Consider the following 23,312-nt stretch of genomic DNA (forward strand, 5'->3'; position numbering starts at 1 on the left):
TGAGGAACCTAAACCCAAGCCGGTCCCCACGGTGCCTGGGGAATGGAGTCACTCCAGCAAAGAGGCTCGGCCGTGGGGATGAGCATGAGACAGACATCCGCTCAACACCTGTCGGGTGATCCGGGTGTTATTGTCGCTATGGGACGGATCCTGGCAGGACGGTTGTCAGGGACAACAGGCACACCCACATCAAGTGTCCCTGCAGCATGCAGTCCTGTGCAGGGTGATTTAGAAGGCACAACTCCTCAGTCCCAACAGTGACCCCGCTAGGTGTCAACATCCCCATTTTACAGAGCAGAAAACTGAGGCTCATGGAGGCAGCGCCTTGCTCAGAGTCCCACAGCTGCTAAGTCGAGATAACATGTCTCGGTATGTTTGGGCATTCAGACTCAACTTATTAGATGCAGAAATGGCAACCCACTCCAGTACTCTTGCCTGGAAAATCCCATGGACACAGTCCACAGGGTCACAAAATGTTGGACACGACTGAGCGACTTCACTTTATCAGATGCAGGCTTGTCCAGCTCCATTGTGGCAAGTGAGGAAACAGATGAAGGGGGAAGCAAAGCTGAGGCGAGGATCAACCCTGCTCACCATCCATGGTTAAGCCTTCCACCTGCACCCGAGAAGAGTCGCCCTCACCTCCGAGACACCTGGGCCCACTCTGCCTCACTTAGAACCTGCCACTACCTGCTTCTCTTGTTTGTTTGGTCCAAAGGCCAGGGCCTGAGACCCTGGGACCTGGATACAGCTCAGGGGTCTCTATCAGTGTGTTGAACACCCTTCCAGGAGAAATCCAGGTTTTCCTGTGATGAAATAAGGGGCTGAGTTTGATGAGTTACACAACCATTGAGGCATTCGTGTTTAGGGCTGACAGATAAAATATGGGGTGTCCGGTTAAAATTTTTTAAACCATTTTTCAGTGTTTCTTAAATACTGCATGGGACATACTTATACTAAAGTTCTTGTTTATCTGGATTCAAATTTAACTAGTGTTCTGTATTTTCATTTGCTAAATCTGGAAGTCCTCTTCATGGTCTAATTTGGATAATCCAGGTATTCTTATTCAGCAAACTTTGTTGAGTGTAACCTTGGCTGTAGGTTAGCGCAGGACAGGGTCACTATAGGGAGGGAGAGGCTGAGTTAGTTTGAAAGAGAAAGACGACTGTCTTCCTGCAAAGCAGCTACCCATCCTGTAGGCCCATGTGGTCAAAGCAAATAGCTGAATCTCCATAGGATACAGTTGTCATGGAAACCAAATCCGATCTCCTTGCTGATGGCATCTCTGGCCAATTACTGAGCTTCTCTCTTTCCATCTGTAAGTGGCTCAAGCGGACCTGCCTCACAATGAGATCGGATGTGTGTGGTGGTGATAGCTTAGTTCTCAAGTTGTGTCTGACTCTTGCAAACCCATGGACTGTAGCCCACCAGGCTTCTCTGTCCATAGGATTTCCCAGGCAAGAATATTGAGTGAGTTGCCAAGCATCAAGTGTGTACAAAGACCAAGTACAGACCAGGCCTTCAGCAGCACCAGTGTAGTAGCTATCACGCTGGCTGAACACCTGCCATAAAAATGCTCAGAGACACCCCACCAATGTTTGCTGAGCACAGAGAAAGATGCTGGGATCCTCTGCCAGGACTCCAGCCAGACTGCACAGAGACCTCTGCAGGGTCACAAGCTGGCTTTCTCCTCTAGAAACAGTGTCCACTGGGGCAGATACTGCCCTCTGTCCCACCCACCCCCCAATTTTTCTCTACCCGCTTCTTCCTCACTAACCCAACCCACCTTTGCTCTGGACACCCCTGTTTTCAGCTAAAACTACATTTTTCTGACTCCCTTGCAGCTATCTTGACCAAATGCTGCCACCTTGGTCCCTGAGATGCAAATAGAAGTTGCTTTCCGGAAATCTTTCTAGAAATTGGGACTTTCTGGAAGCTCTTTGTGAAAAGAGGCAGACCAGCTGTCACCCTCCCCCCTTTGCCCTCATCCTGCCTGGAGCACAGAACCAGTGCTGGAGGTTGGGGAGCTACCTTGTGGGCAATGCATGTACACACAAGAACTGCTGTCTTAGTCCCCACTGCTCACCACTCAACCATTTCTTATGTGGTGAGGCCATTGTGGTCACATCTTTGTTGCAGGGAGGCAGACCTAATCCCTGATGTCTACACCCCTGTGTGCAGGAACCACCGTGATCTCCCCTATTTTGTAGCTGTATCTTGATTAATAGCCTATAAAGCCCCACAGCAGCCCCATAACAAACACTGTTGGGTCCCACTCTCATCCCTTGTCCTTTCCACCCCAAGGGGCACACTGGCCAGCCTTCCAACCTTAGCCTTCCCTGCCCAAGGCTCTTCTGGTGTCTTGGGTTCCCCATGTTATCTGCATAGCAAGCAGGAAGAAAAGGAATTAACCCCTCCCAGAAGTCATCCCCTAGCAGAGTCTGAAGGGAATTGGTGGATAACTACCCCATTTCCCAGGCCACTGAGTGGGATGCTCTCAGGTGTGTGTCCCACCCTGGCTCCCGGAATTTCCCCAGGGCCCAGCCACAGTATCTTGCCTGGACAATGTGCCCTCTCATGTCTGTCCTCCCCTCCCTGTTTTACTTCCCCACTCCTCTACCTGGGGTTACCTCCCAAACAACCTGCTTGCCTGTAGGTCAGCTTCTGGGGTCTGGCTGTATTACTTCATCTTCACCCTACCTCTTGTGGTTGGTGGGCAGCGCTGGTGTCCTTATAATTCAGTAGAGGAAACTGAAGCAGAAAGAAACCTTATAATTCAGTAGAGGAAACCGAAGTGCTTCTGTACCACTCACGGAGACTGACTGTGAGAGGGAGAGGCGGGCATAGGCTCAGGGACGCTGGGCACAAGGGCTCCAAGAGCAGGTGTGTGCGGCACTTACTCTCTCTGCTTGCAGAGGCAGACACGCTCCACCAACATCTTTCCAGATCAAAGCTGCTCAACTTACAGTTCCTGGGAGCAGACACTGCCAAGCCCGAGACAAAAGATAGACTGAGTCTGTTGTGCAAAGACACACACACACGCATGATTTATTTTCTCCTGGATCAGTAGAGTAGACAGCTCTCTGACTCATCCTTGCTACCCCATCCTCAGGGGCCCAGGATCCTCACTCTTCTTCCACTGAGGGAGATGGCCCTTTGGAAGCTGACCTCTATGCACCTGGGATGCATCCTGGGGTCCCCACTGGTGAAAGGTGTGCACTGCTTTATGCTGCAGAGTTGGGAAGGGAGAGAAGACAGTTGAGTATCAGGAAAAAGTTGTGGAGCCCAAGGGCTGCTTCAGATGGAGCCCAGTCCACGTCTGCTCTGCTTATCCCAGATGCTCCCGGAGAGACAACTGTGTCCTAGACAGAGAAGTGGGACAGGGTCCTGGAAGAGGGGGCCCTGAGAGGAGGGCCTGCTTGGTACCCCATGCACACAGCTCAGGTTCAGATAGGATGGCTGAGTCACATCATGGCACGTGTGTGTTCAGTCACGTCCGACTCTTTGTGAACTCATGGACTTAGCCCGCCAGGCTCCTCTGTCCATGGAATTTTCCAAACAAGAATCCACTGGAGTGGGTTGCCATTTCCTTCTCCAGGGGATCATCCCAACCCAGGGATCGAACCCCTATCCCCCATGTCTCCTGTACTGGCAGGCAGATTCTTTCGCACTGTGCCACCTGGGAAGCAGGTCACACCATGAGCCTTGATTTACTTCCCAGTGTCACCCTCTGAGATCCAGAGTTCCGTGAGGTCATAAAACATCTTGAATTTCTGGCTTCCCAGCACTGAGCCCTGGGCTCAAAGGACGTCTGGGGATGGAGTGAACTGAGTGGGCTGAGGGGAACTTCAGGAAGCAGAGAGTGAGTGGCAGGAGCAGAGAAGCAGCTGAACCTGCAAAACTGCTTCCTGGACATTACCTGACACCAGGTGCATTGACAAATTTGGAGCCAATAATCAAGAAATGCTTTCTGAAAGCTGACCTTTCACATTATACTGTATCCTGTATACACATTACACAGGCACCACATGCCATGCCTTCCATCATGCCTTCCCTGGGAAGGACACCCATGTGAACACATCTGGACATTAACCAAACCCCACAGCATCTTTTGTCTGCTCCCCAGAGTTGCCAGTGTCATGACTGCAGTAAAAGGATCCAATTCACCAGGTAAGGAAGAAGCCACAGGAAGGGAGAAAGAGTAGGGGCCCATGGGCTTATCAAGACTGGAGAACATGCCTCCCACCTGCTTCCCTCATCCAACAGGAACCCAAGCCTGGGTAACCCTTCTCCCTTAGGAGCACTCACCACCTGGCACCTCTCCCTAAATCTCACTTGTCTAATTGATTCTTGGGACATGGCTGCCAGGTTGCTGGCTTGGGACAAGGAGAGTGGGGCAGTTCCTAGGCAGTGAGGGGCTCTTGGACAGTGGCTGTGCACCTTCTCGTCTTCCTTCTCTCCTCCTCTCCTCCCTATCCTTGCTTGAGAGCATTTGCCCCGGCCTGATTCCATGTGAATTTTGATACTTAACGTGTTGTTGTTGTTCAGTTGCTCAGTCATGTCCGACTCCGCAGGCCAGGGCAAATGCTCTCAAGCAAGGATGGGGAGGAGAGGAGAACGGAAGGAAGAAGGGGAGGGGCCTGCAAGCTCCATTCCTCTCATTGCCAGGACCCTTGGCCTTGAGGCTTAGCTATTTATAGAGCAGGGATGCTACACCTTGTACCCGATGTGGTGTGTTCTGGAGTCACTGCTCCACCGTGATGGTGAAACCCCAGGGGTCCCCCACCTCAGTGTGAATTAGCCGGGGACTGGGGTGCCATCCCATTTGTAGGAAACAGATAAGCTGTCCATGAACAAGTCCAGCTGTTTCTCGCCAGCACCGTGCTGATGGTTAGCCAGTAATGCACCAGTGAGGCGGTACCAGGTTTGAAAGTATTGAAATCTGCCAGACTGATTGGTACACACCCACTGTCCTAGGGCCCCTAACTGCCTAGGAACTGCCCCCTTCCCCTTGCCTCAATATAGCAACATGGCAGCCATGTCCGGAGAAGTTCCCCCTTGTTGATGACTTTGGCCACCACCTTGGGCTTCCCAGGTGGCGCTAGTGGTAAAGAACCCACCTGCCAATGCAGGAGACATAAGAGATGCAGGTTCAATCCCTGGGTCCAGAAGATCTCCTGGAGGAGGGCATGGCAACCCACTCCAGTATTCTTGCCTGGAGAACCACATGAACAGAGGAGCCTGGCGGGCTACAGTCCATGGGGCTGCAGAGCTGGACACGACTAAAGTGACTTAGGACACATGCACTCACCACCACCTCATTCATAAACAGGAAATGGCAAGATGTGAACAGTAAAAACTTCTAGGGAAGGGACTGGGCAGGGGTGTGGGGAGTGAAGAGGAATGTTCACATTTTACATTCCCCCAAGCAGTCATGTTTAAATATTTACAATGAAGTGGTACTCATGACATTTTCTTCAGAGAAGGGTGTTGGCACCAGGCCTGCGTGAGACGCAGCATGAACATGCTCTGCGCCCTCGCTCACCTCTCCCCACTGGCAGACCTCTGGGCCCTTCTTTGTCTCAGGAGTTTGGGACTGTCCTCTTGGGTCCTTCCTCTGTCAAGTCCTTCTAGAAGCCCACCTCTCAGAGATAGGGAACTGCCTCGCACCTGAGTGCCCACAGCATCTTGTCCATGGGGGGCAGCTCTCCTCTGGAACACATTGCACCCCAACAGTCTAGTGACCGAGGGTCCAGGCAGTTAGAGCTTGAGGCCAGGGGCTTCTCCGTATCTTCATCCCCTGGCAGCACCCAGATCAGGGACTGATGCCAGTGGGTGCTGGATTTAGGGTGACCATTCATCTCCACATCCCTTGCACTGGGCACCAAGCTTGGATGCACTGGCCGTGCAAGAAGTAGGCTAAGTGAAGAAGTGAGGGATGAAGGCACGACTAAGTGAATGGACAGGAATTTCTGGGCCTCAGTTTCACAGACCAGTGAGGACCTGGAGGAAGCATGTGTGAGGCCAGAGGAGGGGGCAGAGGGACTCACCCGTGTCCATTACTCGCAGGCCAAAGTGGGGCAGCATGATGACTGTGTTCAGGTTCTCAAACTCCTTCTCCAGGATGACCCCATAGGTCTTCAGGCTGGCCAGCTCCACCTCCAGCCACTGCTGTCGGTTCTGAAAGGAACACCAAGGTGTTCATGTGGCTAGCCCCAAAACTTTCCAAATGAATGAATAGCTGAATGAATGAGTAAATAAGCAAGTGAATAAATAAATACATAACTATGCACATAAGTGAGGAAGTAAATAAATGAACCAGTAAATAAGTACATAATTATAAGGAAGTAAGGATACATGTAAATAAATAGGCACCAAATGAATAAGTAATCAAATAAGCAAACAATTAGACAAAAAGGGTCTTGCAGCTGCTCTTGTAGGGCACACACAGAAGCCATGAACATAGTCAATCTCCCCTCCCTGAGTCCAAGGAATAAAACAGCTGTCCCACTGACAGAGCACCACCACCCCGCCTTGTTAAAAATACTACTTGGTATTAGACTCTTTATATCTTGGTGCTAGACTCTTTATATCTCTCAGTATCTCACCTGCCCTCCTGCCCAGGTGGTATCCCTGCCTCCTATATATAAATAGGCCTGGGGAGTGAGCTCCCTGAGGGTCAGGGAGCTTCCCTAGCCCCACAGCCAGGGAGAGAAGCCCAGACCCACAGCTGGGCCCCGGGCTCCCATCTGCGGGGCCCCCAGCCAGGATGCCCCACGATGGGGCAGCCCCAGGGCGAGGGCAGGATTTGCAGATAAAGTGTGACTGTGTGCCAGGCCCTTGGCCCCTCCCAACATCCCTGGCGAGGCAGATGTGGTTGTCCTCTAAGATGTGGGCTGGGAGCTCAGTGAGCCACTCTGCTAAGAAGGTCCCGGAACGTAAAGGACACCCCCTCCCAGCTCCATGGTTCACACCCTCTCCACCAGCCAGGCTGCTAAGCCAGGGGCCCTGGCTGGGCTGACATCCAGGGACCTGTGTCAGGTGGGCCATTATATAATAACTGGGGTGTTTCTTTTTTTTTGTTTGTTTTTAACATTCACTGTTCTTTAATAAACTACACTCAAAGGAGTGCGGCAAACTAGAGGCCACAACATGGGTAGCGGGCCAGGGACATGCAGAAATAGCAGGCCAAATGCCACGGGGCAGTGTAGATGACCACGGAGCCTTGCGTGAAGCCAGCAGGCAGCACAAGAAGGCCCATGGCACGATTTCTGTACCTTGGAAACACTCTGTATTTTACAGACAGACACTCCGTATTTTACAAGAATATGCAACAAGTGTGCTCTAGCAGGAACCGTGTAGAGGGAAGTGGCACTGCAGATTGCAATGTGTTCTTTTAATTGGACCACGTGGTCTTCCTCTCCAGCTTCCTGACCCACCAGGCCGGGCCCTGAGCTGGGCAGCGGGCTACAGAGATGGGGACTGGCTGCTTCCCTCTGGAGCACCTTACCTGGAACTCCAGCAGCTGCCTCTGCAGGGCCTCCTGCTCTGCTTGCGCTCTTTCTAGAGTCTTCCTCAGCTCTCTGAGCTCAGATTCTTTGACTGGAAGGAAGGCGGAGAGAAGGCTGTCTTTATCTGTTCCTTTCCATCCAAAACCTCCCCTTCTCTTTGAACCACACCTCACATAGGCATAGGCTTCCCTGACAGCTCAGTTGGTAAAGAATCCGCCTGCAATGTGGGAGACCCTGCTTTGATTCCTGGGTCAGGGGGATTCCCTGGAGAAGGGATGGGCTACCCACTCTGGTGTTCTTGGGCTTCCCTTGTGGCTCAACTGATAAAGAATCTGCCTGCAATGCAGGAGACCTGAGTTCAATCCCTGGGTTGGGAAGATCCCCTGGAGAAGGGAAAGGCTACCCACTCCAGTATTCTGGTCTGGAGAATTCCATGGACTGTATAGACCATGGCGTGGCAGAGAGTCAGCCACGACTGAGCGACTTTCACTTACTTCACATAGGCAACATTTGGGACCCTGATATGTGCAGGTGACCTCAAAACCCTTTAAAATAGAGTTAATTTTGTGCTTTGATAATAGAAAGGACATCAAGTCATCGAGGGAAATGTGGCAGATATAAAAAGGAATAAAGAAAAACACCCTCCTCTTGCCTGCCAGAGATAATCATGGTTAACATTTGCATGGATTCACATATGCGTAGTTTTATATAGTTGAGATCATAAGGAAGTTATGAAGAGCATGGGTCTTGGAGCCCAAGCACTTGGGTTTACATCTCAGCTCACTATCTGTGCAACCATGGGAAGTTACTTAACCTCTCTGTGCTGCACTTGTCTCATCTTTAAAAGGAGGTGATACTATAACCGACCTCACAGTACCTTTATGACAATTAAAAGGTAGTTATTATAAACGTCTTAGACCTGTGCCTGGTGTGTCAGAAGCCCTCAGCTATTTCCCATCTGACTATCTTTATTTATTGTTATTCTCCTAATATTAATAACAACCTTTCATTTTTCCCACTTAATATTATAATACAACCTATTAGGTAGGTTACTCTTACTAGAATTATAAAATCTTTGGTCACCAAAGTTACTAGCAAGCGGTAGAACTTGATTACTCACTTTGCAGAAGTTTAAAGATGAACTCTTGCAAGAAACACAAGTCAAATGAAGCAAAACCCTTCTCTGGAATCAGGCCTCCGAGAAGAAGCGGGTCAGGATACTCGGCTTCCTCCTCTGAGTCCCCTTTGTTCAAATTCTGACCTTCCTCTCCCTCCAGAAGCTCCAGATGCTTCAAGCACTCAGCAGAGTCTTTTTCAAATTCCCCTAAAAAAGCAAAGAAACTCCATGTCAAAGGTCATCCCCTGAGCACAAGATGAGCGGCTCTTCTGGACCTGGCCCTCTCTCCAGATGTGGGCAAGCCCGTCCGTCCTGAGCCCCCATCCCTGAGTACCAGGTCCCCAGATGTAAAAGAAGAATGCACTGGGACTGGTGCCGAGTGGAGGCTAGCAGGGGAGGCTTCCTGGAGGAGGGGGTCCTTGACTGAGATCGGTATCTTTTTTCCAAACAATTTTGAGATCTAATTCACGTACCATACAATTTACCCATTAAAAGGGTATAATTCAATGGGTTTTAGTATATTCTGGTACATGAAATCATCACAACAATCATTTTTAGAATATATTCATCACCACCCCAAGAAAATCCTGGTTCCTTTTAGCCATTACCTCCCATCCCCCACCACTCCCTCAACCCTGCGTGCTAAGTCACTTCAGTTGTGTCTGACTCTTTGTGACCCATGGACTGTAGCCCGCCAGACTCCTCTGTCCATGGAATTTTCCAGGCAAGAATACTGGAGTGGGTTGCCATGCCTTCCTCTGGGGGGTCTTCCCAATCCAGGAATCGAATCCGCATCTCTTTTGTCTCCTTCATTAGGCAGGCGGGTTCTTTACCACTAGCATCATCTGGGAAGCCCCAACCCTAGGCCTCTACAAATTTCCCTATTCTGGACAATTCATATTCAGGAAATCCTACAACATGTGGTCCTTTGTGACTGGATTTTTAACTTACCATGTTTTCAAGGCCCATCTACATTATGGTACCTATCAATACCTAACTCCTTTTCATGGCTGAATGATATTTTCCACTGGGTGGAAGGGGCCACATTTTCTTTATTCATTCATCAGTTGATGGACGTTTGGGTTGCTTCCCCCTTGGGGCTACTATGAATAATGTTGTTACGCACATTCATAGTGTTGTGTGAACATACATTTTCGGTTCTCTTAGGTACATACCTAGGCGTGGAATTGCTGGATCCTATATTGGGTGCGCCAAAAGTCCATTCGGGTTTTTCAGTAACATGGAAAAAACTGAACAAACTTTTTTTCCAACTCAATAGTAACTTTATGCTTAACCTTTTGAGGAACTGTCAGACTACATTCCAACGTGGCTGCCCCACTTGACGTTCCCACTGGCAGTGAATCAGGGCTACGATTCCTCTCCATCTTCTCCAAAACTTACTATTATTCACCTTTTTGTTAGGACTTTGGGGGATGAACAGGAGGGAGACCAGGTGCACAGAGGTGGGAAAGCCATTCCTAGAGAAAAGCAGCTTGAGGGGACAGACAAAGGAACTGCAGAGTACAGAGCTATGGGAACCATTAGCAGTGTGAGATTCCTGGAAGGTAAGCGGGGTAGGGAACTGGCCCACTTATCTGCTACAGCCTCCAAGCTCATAATAATAATAGTAGACCCCAGAGTGTCCTGAGCATCACAGAATTATCTTGTTTCCTTACAGCAGCCCGGTGAGGTCAGTATTATTATCATTATCCCCAATTTTGCACTCAAAAAAGAAAAGGCAGTGGGTAGAAAATTCAACTAAGGTGATAAAGGCCATAAGTGGCGGAGGAGGGAGGCAAACTCAGGTCATTCGTGGCGACAGGGCTCTGCCCACCTAAGATATCACAAAGGCGGGGATGCCTACTGTTATCACAGAAAGGAGACACCAAGTATTAAACCCCCAGAGCCCCCTGTGGAGGCAGAAGGCACTCTAGCGGTTGCCCAGAAATGGGGTGTGACTGCTCACGGGTACGGTGCTGTCTGGGCTGATGGAAATGTTCTAAACTGAACTACAGTAGTGGTTGCACATATCTGGGGATATATGGAAAACCACTCTCAGTGGGTGCGTTTTATGGTGTGTGAATTAGATCCCAGGAACACGGTTAAAACAATGAGCTCTGGGCCCTGGCTTCCCATGTGTGCCACGCCCTGATTTTGGTGAGCGGAAACAGAGAGCTGGGCAGGAGTCAGCTTCTTCTAGAGCTGGAACAGGCAATCCCTGGGCTCACACTCGCCTCGAAGGGCACTGTGAACCACGTGAGATCCAGCTCCAAAGGGACGCATGGCTAACACCCCCTCCCATCAGCACTGAGACTCAGAGACCCAGAGACTCACAGTGCGGCTACCCGAGGCCCTGCTTTCCAGCAATATCACAGCAGTAAAGGCAGATGTGGAAACGCTCTCAAGAGCTTGACCGCTAACATAAAACTTGTAGGCTGTTTAGGGGGAACACTAAGTGAGGTGTGCCCACGTCCGTTTCCCTTTAAATAACTTTAGAGGTCCTCAGAGAGTTACACGGAATCAGAGCCACATGTATGTATAGCCTCACGTCTCCCAGCACATGATTTTATAGATTTTGAAATGAGCTGTAAACCTCTCCAGTGAGTAATTTACACAGTATAACTCTAGGTATCTGAGCTCACGTGTTATACTCAGTTGCAAGTAATGCGATGCATTCTCACCTTCACTGCCATTACTCACCTTCAACAAGACATTACTGAAGACGGTTTATTGCCTTACAAACCCCAGACGAAGGTCAGCCTCCTGTAGATCTGTGCATTCCTTCATCAAATGTCTATCGAGAATCTAGCAAGAGATATGTCCTAAACCACATGGCTCCTTCCTTCCAGGACAGTAGACGTGTGTGTGTCTACGTGGGTGTGTCTGTTGGCATGTCTGTGTGTAAGCGTGTCTTGTGTCTGCATGCATGTGCACACATGTGTCACAGGCTGATGGTAACAGTAGAAGAGGAAGATAATTTCTAACTGAAGGGTACATGCTGGAGGCTCAGGAGCGCCCCCACCCCCAAGTTTGGGACCAGGAACAACCTTCCTAGGGGAGGTGGCATCTCAGCTGCACCAAGAAGGCACAAGGCTCTGATGTCCATCCTTGGAAGAGCCCTGTGAGGCGAGCAGCTCATCCTTATGTTACAGAGGCAGTAGTGGAAGCAGAGAGAGGTTAAGTAATTGGCCCCAGGCCACTCAGCAAGCAGGGTGCAGAAGAGAGGCTTAAGTCAGATCTATTTCTGTTTTAATAACATTAAGGAATAGGTGGGAAAAAATGTCACCCCCTAGTTCTGCCCCTGATACAATGGCTTTCATTCTTTGAGGATCTTCCCTAGTCCCAGAGCACGCCTCTGACTTACGCAGTTCCAGTCATTGCAGGGTCTCTGTCTTCTGTGAGTCTCCTTTCACTTCAGTGCAAGATGTTTTAATGGAAAGACGTTGTACTAATCCATATACTTCAGTTTCTTTGGGACAGAGCTCTGCCTTATTCTTGCTGTGTCCCTAGCACCTGGCTCAGTGCCAGAAAGGAATAAGTACCCAGGAGTTATTTGTTGAACACATTCATTCATTCATTCTACAGACACACAGTGAGTACTGACTATGAGCATCAGGCATGGCTCTAGATCCAGGGGATAATGCAGTGACTGAAACGGGCAATTAATCCCCAAACATGAGGGGCTTGTATGCTGGTGGGAGACAGCAAGCAATAACAAAGATGGACAAATGAAAGAGGCCAACAGGAGATGATGAAAGCAGGGAGAGAGATAAAGTTGGAGAGGGGCCCTGGGAGGGGCAGGATCTGTGCAGCACGGCCAGGGCTGGCCTCCTGGGGAAGAGGTCAGTTAAACAAGACGAAGGTGAAGGGGGGAGGCGAGCCTTGCAGGGACAGGCTGAGTGCTACGGGAAGAGAGGATGCTGTGCTTAGGCCTGGAGGCCGCACAGGACGGTGGCAAGGTCTGGGAGCCATTAAGGAGGCAGCGGGGTTCCAGGAGGTTCTAAGGCCCCTGAGGGGCGGGGCCAGAGCAGGGGGGCCCTTGTCAACTAAGAGGCAAGTCTATTTGTGCTTCCTTGGAAGACCCACTCCCCTCCCACATACCCACCTAGCATTAAGAGTGTTTGAATAGACCCTGCCTTAAAATTAAATTTAAACGACAAGGAGTCTCTGGGCTGTGGGTTGGTGAACCCCAGCATAGATGGAGTCAAGGTGTGCGTTTGCCTTGCTGCATCAAGCTGGTTGAGCTTCCTCAGTGACTCAGCGGTAAAGAATCTGCCTGCCAGTGCGGGAGGTATGGGTTTGATCCCTGGGTGGGGGAGATCCCCTGGAGAAGAAAATAGCTTCAGTTCAGTTCAGTTGCTCAGTCGTATCCAACTCTTTGAGACACCATGGACTGCAGCACACCAGGCTTCCCTGTCCATCACCAACTCCCAGAGCATACTCAAACTCATGATGCCATCCAACTATCTCATCCTCTGCCGTCCCCTTCTCCTCCTGCCTCAATCTTTCCCAGCATCAGGGTCTTTTTAAATGAGTCAGCTCTTCGCATCAGGAGGCCAAAGTATTGGCATCAGATGGCCAAAGAAATGGCTACCCACTCCAGTATTCTTGCCTGGGAAATCCCATGGACAGAGGAGCCTCCCAGGCTACAGTCCATGGGGTGGCAAAGAGTGGGACACAGCTGAGCAATTAAACAACAACAGCTGAGCTGGTTACCTGTGAGGTTCTGCAGGTGCTGCTTCCCCAGCAGGTGCTCCCTCTTGTTATGCAGGGAACTGAAGAACTGCCTGCAGGTCCGACAGTACAGGTCATCGTTCTCATCGGCCTGTGGACAGAGATAGTTCCTGGTGAGCAGGGAGGAGGCACAGGGATCCCGCCTTCTCCGAACATAAGTGTTAAAGTGTTAGTTGCTCAGTTGTGTTTGACTCTTTGGGACCCTGAGTAGCCCGCCAGCTTCCTCTGTCCATGGGATTCTCCAGCCAAGAATACTGGAGTGGGTTGCTAATCCCTTCCCAGGGGATCTTCCCAACCCAGGCATCGAATCCAGGTCTCATGCATTGCAGGCAGACTCTTTATCATCTGAGCCACAAGGGAAGCCCCCTCTTGGAATATAAAATTAGCTTAAAATGGCAGATGGGCTTTAGGTGGGTCCAACCGGGTCCAGCTAGTCCCTTTTCCACCTGGAAATCACTGGCCGGTTTGAGGCTTTTCCAAGCACAGCTGAGAATTTCAATTCATCCCAAGGTCTGTGTCACAGGGTGGGACAGAATATTAGGAATGTGGCAAAGAGGATACAACAGGGAGTGTTTGAGAATTGGTGGTTATAGAGGGAGAGCAATTAGCCAGGACAGTGGTGGCCAGGCTCTCTCGCCCCATGTCCTTTCCCTTTCACCCTACATCCTGTAAACAATGACTCTGTAGGGTTACATAACGGCTGAGACCATCCACAGCACTGGGCACACGCATCATGATATAACTGCTTGGCCACGCACTGCCTTTGTTCATGCATACTTATATGAGCACCACCCAAAACGTCCCTTGCTGCTGCATCAGCCATGAGTGAACAGAGCCTGTCTGCAGTTCCCACAGTTCCTTGAGTTTTCTTCCAGCTTCCCTGCACACGTCTTGCCTACCCTGGGTTCATCGATTAGTGAGACAGTGGTATTATCTGAGTCCATGACCAATTCTGAGTTTTTCTTATGTTCAAAGGGTTTGCTTTGCAATGCTGAACAAACTCTATGACTAAATGACAAAGATGTGTCTTCTTATCAGACACATGTGCACCAACCTGTAGGTGCTTGCCTATCCATGGGCCAGTTCTGGAAGATGCACCAGAAACTGGTCATAGTGGACACCAGGGGATGCAGGGACAGGGTGGGTGAGGGAGGGACTGGGTCTCTGGCTGAGCAGAACCCACCTCGCACTGTAACCTTTGTGCACTGTTTCCATTTTTAAAACCAGGCACATGTATTATTTTTAACAGAAAAATAACTTTAAAAGAGGTATACATATTTGATTTCATGTATTAATTCAGAGATATAAAAACTTGCCAATATCTGACAAGAGATGGGTCCTAGCACAGGCCTGAAGTGTCAGCTCTTAATATCCTCTCATAATCAAGCTTTGAGCTACATAAGCTTATGAGGAAGGCCAGCCTCAGACTACCAGGTGCTGGACTAAGGTCATAGAGGGGGGAAGGAAAAAAATGAGGTTCTGGAACAGCATGGTCCCTGCTGGTGGAGACATAAGCCCGGCAGGGAGATGGAGACCAAGTCACGGCAGGCACTGGGAGCCAGTGTAGGCTCCAGGGAGAGGATGGTTGGGCTGGTGGGAGAGCAGTTGGATGCACAGAGCAGGCCCCTCCAGGAGGAGGGGCTGCTGGGGGGCAAACTCCACTCACATGGCCCCTGCCATAGTGGCTCCAGCCTGGGTCACAGAGGGGCTGACCATCCCAGGTGGACAATTAACTCAGGAAGTCCTTTGCCTTCTAAGTCTCGAATCATTGTCTAATGATAAAGAATGTTATACTTAAAACAATGTTTAAAGTTATTATGAATGCATGTTGAAAGTAATAGAAAAGGGATGCGTAAAAAGTTACAGGTATCCAACATCCCGTTTCTACTCACTGTGGGCAAGAGCTTCTTGTGTAGCCTTCCAGAAAGTTTTGGTATAAACACATGTGTGTGTATGTCTGCTTAGTCACTCAGTCATGTCTGACTCTTTGTGACGCTGTGGACTGTAGCCCACCAGGCTCCCCTGTCCAAGGAATTTTCCAGGCAAGAACACTGGAGTGGGTTGCCAATTCCTACTCCAGGGGATCTTCCTGACCCAGGGATGGAACCCACATCTCTTGCGTCTTCTGCATTGGCAGGTGGATTATTTACCATGGCCCTACCTGGGAAGCCCCATAAATGCATCTGTCTGGCCCCTAAGATTTACTTGCAGGTGTTCTTCATTTGTTAAATATCTATTTCATCATTACTCAAAACTCAAAGAGGAAGCGCCTATGAATTACAACTTAGCTTGGACATCTGACAACCCAGGTCCCCACCACCCTGTCCTTGACCCTATACGCACACTGTCTGCTCCAGGCGTCCAGAACTGTTCACGGCCCCCACACACCCTGTGCTGCTTCCCACCCCCAGGCCTTTGCACGTCCTGTTCCCTAGCCTAGAGCTCCCTCTTTGCTTCATTTCCATCTGGCCAGCATTTTCTCCGGGAATTTCCCATTTCTTCTTCATGAGCATCATCGCAGAACCACCTGCCCTGAGACTGGCCCGGACAGCCTCGGGTGGGGTCCCTCTCACTGTGCATGCGTCTCTATCACAGCAGAGCCTAGTGTCATGGGTTGCACACTTGCCAGTTCGCCCTGGACAGGAGCCGTGGGGCTGCGCTTCACTTCACCCACTTCTGCAACCGGAATCTGGTGCCCTGCCTCCCACTGAGCTGGACTTCATACATACTTGCCCAAGGAACCCGCAAAGAAAGGCCTCCATGAGGGACTGATGTGTGAGGCACGCTCCAGCGATGCATGAACCCCTGCGCCCAGATGTTTCATTTCCTGGGCTGCCATAACCAAGTACCACCAAATGAGTGGCTTAGAATAACAGAAGTTCACTCTCTCACAGTCTCAGAGGCCAGCAGTCTGAAATCAACCTGACTGGTCCAACATTATGATGTGGGCAGGGCCTAGTTCCCTCTGGAGGTTCTGGGAGAAGCTGTTCTTACCTCTTCCAGCCTCTTGGGGTGGCTGATGCCTTCCTTACCTTGGGGCCACATCACTCCAATCTCTGCCAGTGGCCACGTGGCCTCCTCCTCTTTGGTGTCAAATCTCCCTTCATCTCCTTCTTGTAAGGACACTTATGATTACATAATTGTTTTTCAGTCGCTAAGTCATGTCCTACCCTTTGTGACCCCATGCACTGTGGCATGCCAGGCTTCCCTGTCCTTCATTATCTTCCAGAGTTTGCTCAAATTCATGTCCATTGAGTCAGTGACGCTATCTATCCATCTTATCTTCTGCCTAATGCCCCTCTCTTAAGATCCTTAACTTAATCACAACTTCAAGGACTTCCCTGGTTTTTGTTATATAAGGTAACATTCACAGGCCCCAGGGATTAGAATGCAGCTATCCTTTGGGAGGCACCATTTCTCAGGTGCCCACACCAAATGAGGCTGATTAGTTTAAAACCACAGTCCCCCAGTACTTACATCCACTGCTGAGAAGTCAAGGCCCTTGCCCTCAAATTCATATCCTGGTGCACCTGTTCCTGATAGACAAACAAACGGCATCACTTTACAAAGCACCTGTGTCAGAAAAGGCCTCAGCCGTGTCGGGAGAGAATCAATTCAAGGGTCAGAGATGCCTTCTGAGGATGAAAACACTTATCCTAAGAGGTCTCCATGTTTCCTGCTGGAGGATCAGGTCTTGACTTCAGTTGCTCAATTTCTGGCTGATTCATGTTGATATATGGCAGAAACCAATACAATATTGTAAAGCAATTATCCTTCAATTAAAAATCAATTAATTAAAAACCTCAGGGAAAATGCATAAATTTTTTAAAAGAGGTCTTAAAATCCCTTATTATAAACCAAGAAGAAACACCAGATACCTCTGACTTCGATTTATAATAAACATCTAGCCAGGTATGAAATGAAGATTAGAGAGAAACAAGGAAAAATATAAACAATTCAGTTTTTATTAGCATGGCAGAATCTAGGTGGTCTTTTAAAAAATATTCATTATGATTATATTTATATAGTAAACTTTTAAATTTACTGCTTTCAATTAGGCAGAAATACATCTTGTTTAAAAGCCAAGTTCTCTTGGACTAGCCTTTCCTTGTAATACTGCAACTTGTCGTGTGATGACAATCTACAAATAATCACAAAAATAAGAAGCCAATAGGAGACCAACATGGCTGAAGAATTAAACAAGATGAGGTGTTCTCTGCTAAGTCTGACAAATGGCATTTTTAGGGAGAAATACATGAACAGAAAATGACAACTGCTCTCTGGGGACCCTTAGCCAGAGGTCTCAGGGCATGATCTGCTTAACTTTGCACATGAGGACCAGAGGCCTCACAACTCCCTCGGAACCATCTGACACTCCACTTTGTTAATGCCAATTATAAGCTAGACCAGTAGTTTTCAGAGGATTATTTTTATCTGGAGGTACTTCACTGAAAACAAATATTAAGTGGAAACCCAAGAAGTACAATGGACCAGAGTGGAACTGTCTGTGGACCAACCTGTCCCTCTGGTTGTTTTTATAAACAAAGTTTTATTGGCACACAGTCTCAACCATTTGTTAACATATTGTCTATGGTTGCTTTCCTGCTACAACCATAGAGTTCAGTGGTTGCAACAGAGACCACGGTACCCATAAAGAGTAAAGCATTTACTATCTAGTCCTTTACGAAGTTTACAGATCCCTGATCTGTATGAAGCTACGGTGAGGGGCTCGTGCCCCAGAACTAAGGGTACAAAGTATGAATATTTGCTGAACTCGCTATATGCCAGGCACTGAGTTCCAAGCTCCTATGGTTTAACTTGCTTGATCAGCACCAGACCCAATGCTGCTGCTGCTGCTGCTAAGTCGCTTCAGTCGTGTCCGACCCAATGCAGGGAGGTCCTATTAAAGCCCCACTTTCCATATGAGGAAACTGAGGTCCTGAATGTTTTAATGATTTGTGCAAGGTGACAGAGCCAGGATTTGACCCCAGGCATTTGGCCCACTGAGCCGACACCTGATCACTATGGAGACGGTTTTCCTGACCACTATGGAGATGGTTCTCTGCCAGGCTCAGGTGGGAAAGAGAAGCACCAAAGTGGAGAACTGACGGGCTCTGTTGGGATGCTGGTCAGCCCCAGCATGGGGAATGCAGGAAGAACCCTTAGGATGGACAGTGATGAGCCCTGGTGAGAATGCCCAGTGCTGTTCTAGGTCATGTGCCCCTTGGTGGGGAACATGCCACAAGTAGGGTGGAGTTCCTGTCTCTGCCTTAAGCCTGCAGCCCCCAGAGGCACACCACAAGGATTTTGTTGCAAGCATTTTTTTTTTTTGCACAGTGATCCCAGGAAATGCTGGTAGAGGAGAGGGGAAGTGGGTCAAGGGAGAGGGGAAAGCCAGTAGTGCAGGGGTGGGGTGGAGCTGGCGCTCACTGAGCAGAAGCCCGCCGTCAACAAGGTGCAGTCCCATCAGGAGCCTCTAGAGGGCGCATGGGACACACTTCAGCAAGGCGGGTAGGGGCGACTTGAGGTCTTTATCCGCCATTGTTGCCCTTCTTGTGTGCACTGGTTTAGGGATGTTTCGTGTCTTAACTTCCTGGCACATCAGGCATGACTCAGGCTGGGCAAGGCGGAGTCCCTACACCAGCAGCATGGACTGAATCAGGGGTGTGTTGGAAATGCAGACCCCAGACCTGCTGGGTCAGAACCTGCATTTTAAAAGGCTTCGGGGTGATCCAGGGCACTTTGCATAACTGAGTTCCATAACTGCCAGTTCCTTTTCTCCTTCTAAGGATTAAAATGGAATCGGTGGCCCAGCACCACTCTGACATTCCCCAGGAGGGGGAGGGAGGGGGTGCCTCCTCCGTAATCAGGTACAAGGTGTCTCAACCCCCAAAAAAAGAGCCACAAAGGGATTACGCCAGCTGCTTTGTGTAGGGGCGTGGCTCCTTCCCCTCCTCCAGTTTTGCTCAGGTATAATTGACAAATTAAAAAATGTGTATACTTCAAGTGTTCAAAGCAGATGACTGGGTATAGTATACCTTACCACAATCAAGTTAATTAACACATCCTTCATTTCACATAGTCTTCTTTTCTGTATCTGTGGTGAGAGCACTTGTGATCTTGTTTAATCACTAAGTCAAGTCTCTTTTGTGACCCCATGGACTGTAGCCCACCAGGCTCCTCTGTCCATGGAATTCTCCAGGCAAGAATACTGGAGTGGGTTGCCATTTCCTCCTCCAGGGGATCTTCCTGATCCAGGGGTCAAACGTGTGTCTCCTGAGTGGGTACTTACGATCTACTCTCAGCAAATCCAATACACAATGGGGAAAGGACAGTGTCTTCAATAAATGATGTTGGGAAAACTGGATAACCACATGCAAAAGAATGAAATTGGACACATCTTACACCACACACAAAAATGAACTTGAAATGGATTAAAGACTGAAACTGAAAAACACTCCTAGCAGAAAACATCAGGAAAAAGCTCCCAGACACCAGTCTTGGCAGTGGTGTTTTGGATAGCACACCAAAAGCTCAGTGACAAAACCAAAAAATAAACAAGTAGGACTATATCAAACTAAAAAGCTTCTGCGCTGCAGACTACAATGAAAAGGCAGCCTACGAAATGGGAGAAGACACCTGCAAACCATACATCTCACAAGGGGTTAATACCCCAAATACATAAAGATGTGAATGTTGATAGAGGCTAGGACTAAAAGAGAGCTCTCCAAACCCTCCATCTGCTGTAGAGCATCGCATAGCCCCAAGCCTGGAAGACAGCAGCTGCAGTCCACCCCGGCCAGGCTCACTCACCGCACCGCGCCTGCACCTTGAGCGCTGCCCGCCTCCGCAGGAAGGCTCGGTAAGCCTCAGAGTTCTGGTAGGCCTGCAGCTCGCGGATGTAGCGCTGCTTGTCTTCATCCGCCTCACAAACGTACCTCTGGAAGGAGGAGCACAGAGATCCTGTGAGACTCCCCTCATCTGGAGGGGGCTGGTGGGGTCCCCTTGTCTAACTTGCCTCTGTCTCTCTAGGATGCTACCAAGAAGCTATTGCTCATCTTCTACTTACATACCTACAGGGATGGAAACCTCACTACCTAACAGCAAGTTCACTCATTGTTCAAATGATGCAGACCATAGGAAAGGTCTTCCTTCCAATCAACTAGAACCTGCCTCCCTCTGGCTTTCACCACAACTGCCAGGTGTGGTCTGATGACTGCAGAGGAGGGTAGCGCTATCAGTGCCCCCACCCCAACTCTGGGACCTTACACTTCTATTCAATTATGGCAGTGCTTAAGACATCAGCGCTTAACTTTGTGCAGGGCGCTGGATGCAGAACAGGTGATAAAGAGATGAATCAGATCCAGCCCCAGGCTACCTCATCTGCTATTGTTTTCCCTCCATTTGGAACACTTGTCTCAGCTTTCCTCCCCTGGCCAAATCTTACTTATCCTTCAAGATCTATCACAGAACATTCACCTCCTGGAGAATTTCTCTGATGCCCCCAGGTTGGCTCGGGCACCCCCACATTGGATTAGATGCCTCCTGGATACCACCCCCCGGACCTGGTAGAAACCTCTGTCCCAGGCACTCCTCATACTGGATTGTATGTGTCCACTTTGGGGGTCCCGACCCCCTACACTATGAACTCCTTGAAAGCAGGGACTTGGACTCACCTTCAGTCACAGAGGCTGGCACCAACTGGTGTAACCCAGGGTCTGGGGTGTGTGTGTGTGTGTGTGTGTGTGTGTGTGTGTGTAGCCAAAATTTGCTCTAAGAATGCTTGTCAAGTAGTTATTATTCACAGTGACCATTTTATGCACCTGGTAATTTGAAATAAATTATCATGATAAGCAAAAAACTTTTAAAGCACTGATGTGTTGAACTGGGGGCTTCCCAGGTGGCACTAGTGGTAAAGAACCCACCTGCCAGTGCAGGAGATGTAAGAGATGTGGGTTCAATCCCTGGGTCTGGAAGATCCCTTCAGGGAGGGCATGGCAATATTCTTGTCTGGGGAACCCCATGCACAGAAGAGCCTGGGAGGCTATGGTCCATAGGGTCGCAGAGAGCTGGGCATGACTGAAGCGACTTAGCATGCACGAGTTGAACTGGTCCTAACAAAGTATGGAGCTGAGCATGGCCTCTTTCCCTGGGCTTCTGGAGCCTCTTTCCACCAGGCACGTGGTGCATGGCCTCTGTCCCATTCCTGCAGGGACTTGACTCTACCAAGGAGACAGCTGACAATGCTGTAGCAGGGCTTTTGAAACTACGACTTGGAGGCGCTCCAGACACAGCAGCTGGGGCAGGGAGAGAGGGAAGGATTTCTGAAATCGTGAAAGTAGCTCAGAGACTCCCTAAAATCTTGGATCAGAGGTTCTGCCTCTCCCTGACTCCTAAGAGCTGTCCTGTGCTTTGTAATCACCATGCTTATTCCAAAGACAATTGTCATTTTTGTCTCAGCTGCTCAGACTGGAATGTTGGCAGCCTAAGCTACTGTGACAGGTGGGGACTAACCCTAACCATCTTCACCCAACTTAGTCACCGTAATTTTGCTTTGATCTCTTTTACACGTTAGCAAGGGTGTGTGGTGGGAACATTTCTTCCCCACTCCTGATGTTTCCTTCTGTAAGGGGGGAGCTTAATCCTGCTGGCCTCTCCAGGATCACCCTCCCCTCCATGTGGGAGGAGGGGCTTATCGAGGGTAAATTGGGAGCCAGAACCAGACATGCTCCATAAGGCCCCTCCTGTTTCCTCCCCTGAGACCTGATGGAGACAGACAGCAAGGGTCCCAGGCTGCTCTTGGCCAGAGTCAGGGGCCTGCCCTGACTGTGATGACCAGGGTTTGTCCACTTGTCTGACTGGCTACTGGATCTACTTCCTGAGTGGTCGCAGATCTGAGTAGCAAAGGGAGGGACTCTATTAACTGACACGATGCTCTCAAATTAGGATTTCTCTGTGATAGTTCATTTGAACCAAAGGTTTTCTATGGCAAAAAAAGTTGGAAGTGCAGGGGTTAAAGAAGCTCATCTCAGAGTTTTTGCATTTGACCCAAAGAAATGACACTTTGGAGGCAGCAGGCTTTTCTGGGAAGAGTATGGGGGCTTTGAGGTCAGACATACTCAGAAGGAGTTTGGGAGGGCTTCTTGTAGGAGGTGACGCCACAGCAGGCATGGCTTGATCAGGCTGGAAAGTAGTGGGGGACGAGGTGGCAGAAGTTGACATTGGACATAAATGCCGTGATGAAAGCATGACTATCCTCTAACTTAGGGCTGCTTCTTCTGTGACCCCAGAACATACTTCCACAGGAGGTTAACAGGAGCTCTGTGCATAAGGGGTTCCATGGTGGATTACTCTGAGAAGCCTTTCACGAGAGGTGGCAGAGATTCTCGTGCCCTAGCGTGCTGTGCTCCATCTCGCCCTTCACACCTCATTCCAGGAGAGCATGGGCTTCATCTGAACTATTTTAAGTGAATCAAATTATAGCAAAAGGCTCCAAAAAAAGCCCCGCAGAAGGAAAAAAATCTATTTCCCTTGGTCTGCTCCAGGATTTCCTAAACTTATTGGACAATTTTGCCATTTTTCACAGATTCAGCATTCTGCCTGACAGTTTGGGAGATAGTGGATGCCAAAGCCACAGAGACCAGTAATTGCTTTTAAGGGGTGAGGTGGGAGGCACCTCGTGCCTGTCTTGTGGAACATTCCCTCTCGCTCCAGTATGAAAAGATGGCCTGGGGGGAGCAGCCCCTAATCAAGGCTGCAGACAGCCAGACCCCGTTCTCTGTTCACTCCTCGCAGAAGAAGACTTACTTGCTTTTTCTCTTGTGGCAAGTGAGCCCATTGAGCAGCCAGCATCTTCGTGATTTCCGGGAAAGGCAGACTGGGGTGCTGGGCCCTCAGCTGGCTCCTCTGTTCATTCAGGAATATCGTGTAACTGCGCCGGGAATGGAATA

General features: G+C 49.5%; 1 protein-coding gene across 1 annotated transcript in view; it reads right to left on the reverse strand.

Annotated features, from left to right (window-relative positions):
• Positions 1-3,017: 3,017 nt before the first annotated feature.
• Positions 3,018-23,312, reverse strand: part of LOC100298890 (high mobility group protein 20A) — a 31,853-nt gene continuing 11,558 nt past the window's right edge. Inside the window, exons 4-11 of the mRNA XM_010806309.4 lie at positions 23,170-23,293; positions 20,176-20,302; positions 16,840-16,898; positions 13,345-13,453; positions 8,632-8,835; positions 7,511-7,602; positions 6,051-6,180; positions 3,018-3,229 (exon numbers count right to left, since the gene is read on the reverse strand). Of these exons, the coding sequence (XP_010804611.1) occupies positions 3,225-3,229; positions 6,051-6,180; positions 7,511-7,602; positions 8,632-8,835; positions 13,345-13,453; positions 16,840-16,898; positions 20,176-20,302; positions 23,170-23,293 (850 nt within the window). The 3' untranslated portion in view covers positions 3,018-3,224. The remainder of the gene's footprint in view (positions 3,230-6,050; positions 6,181-7,510; positions 7,603-8,631; positions 8,836-13,344; positions 13,454-16,839; positions 16,899-20,175; positions 20,303-23,169; positions 23,294-23,312) is intronic.

This window comes from Bos taurus, chromosome 6, assembly GCF_002263795.3.
Source record: "Bos taurus isolate L1 Dominette 01449 registration number 42190680 breed Hereford chromosome 6, ARS-UCD2.0, whole genome shotgun sequence".
NCBI classification, from domain to species: domain Eukaryota; kingdom Metazoa; phylum Chordata; class Mammalia; order Artiodactyla; family Bovidae; genus Bos; species Bos taurus.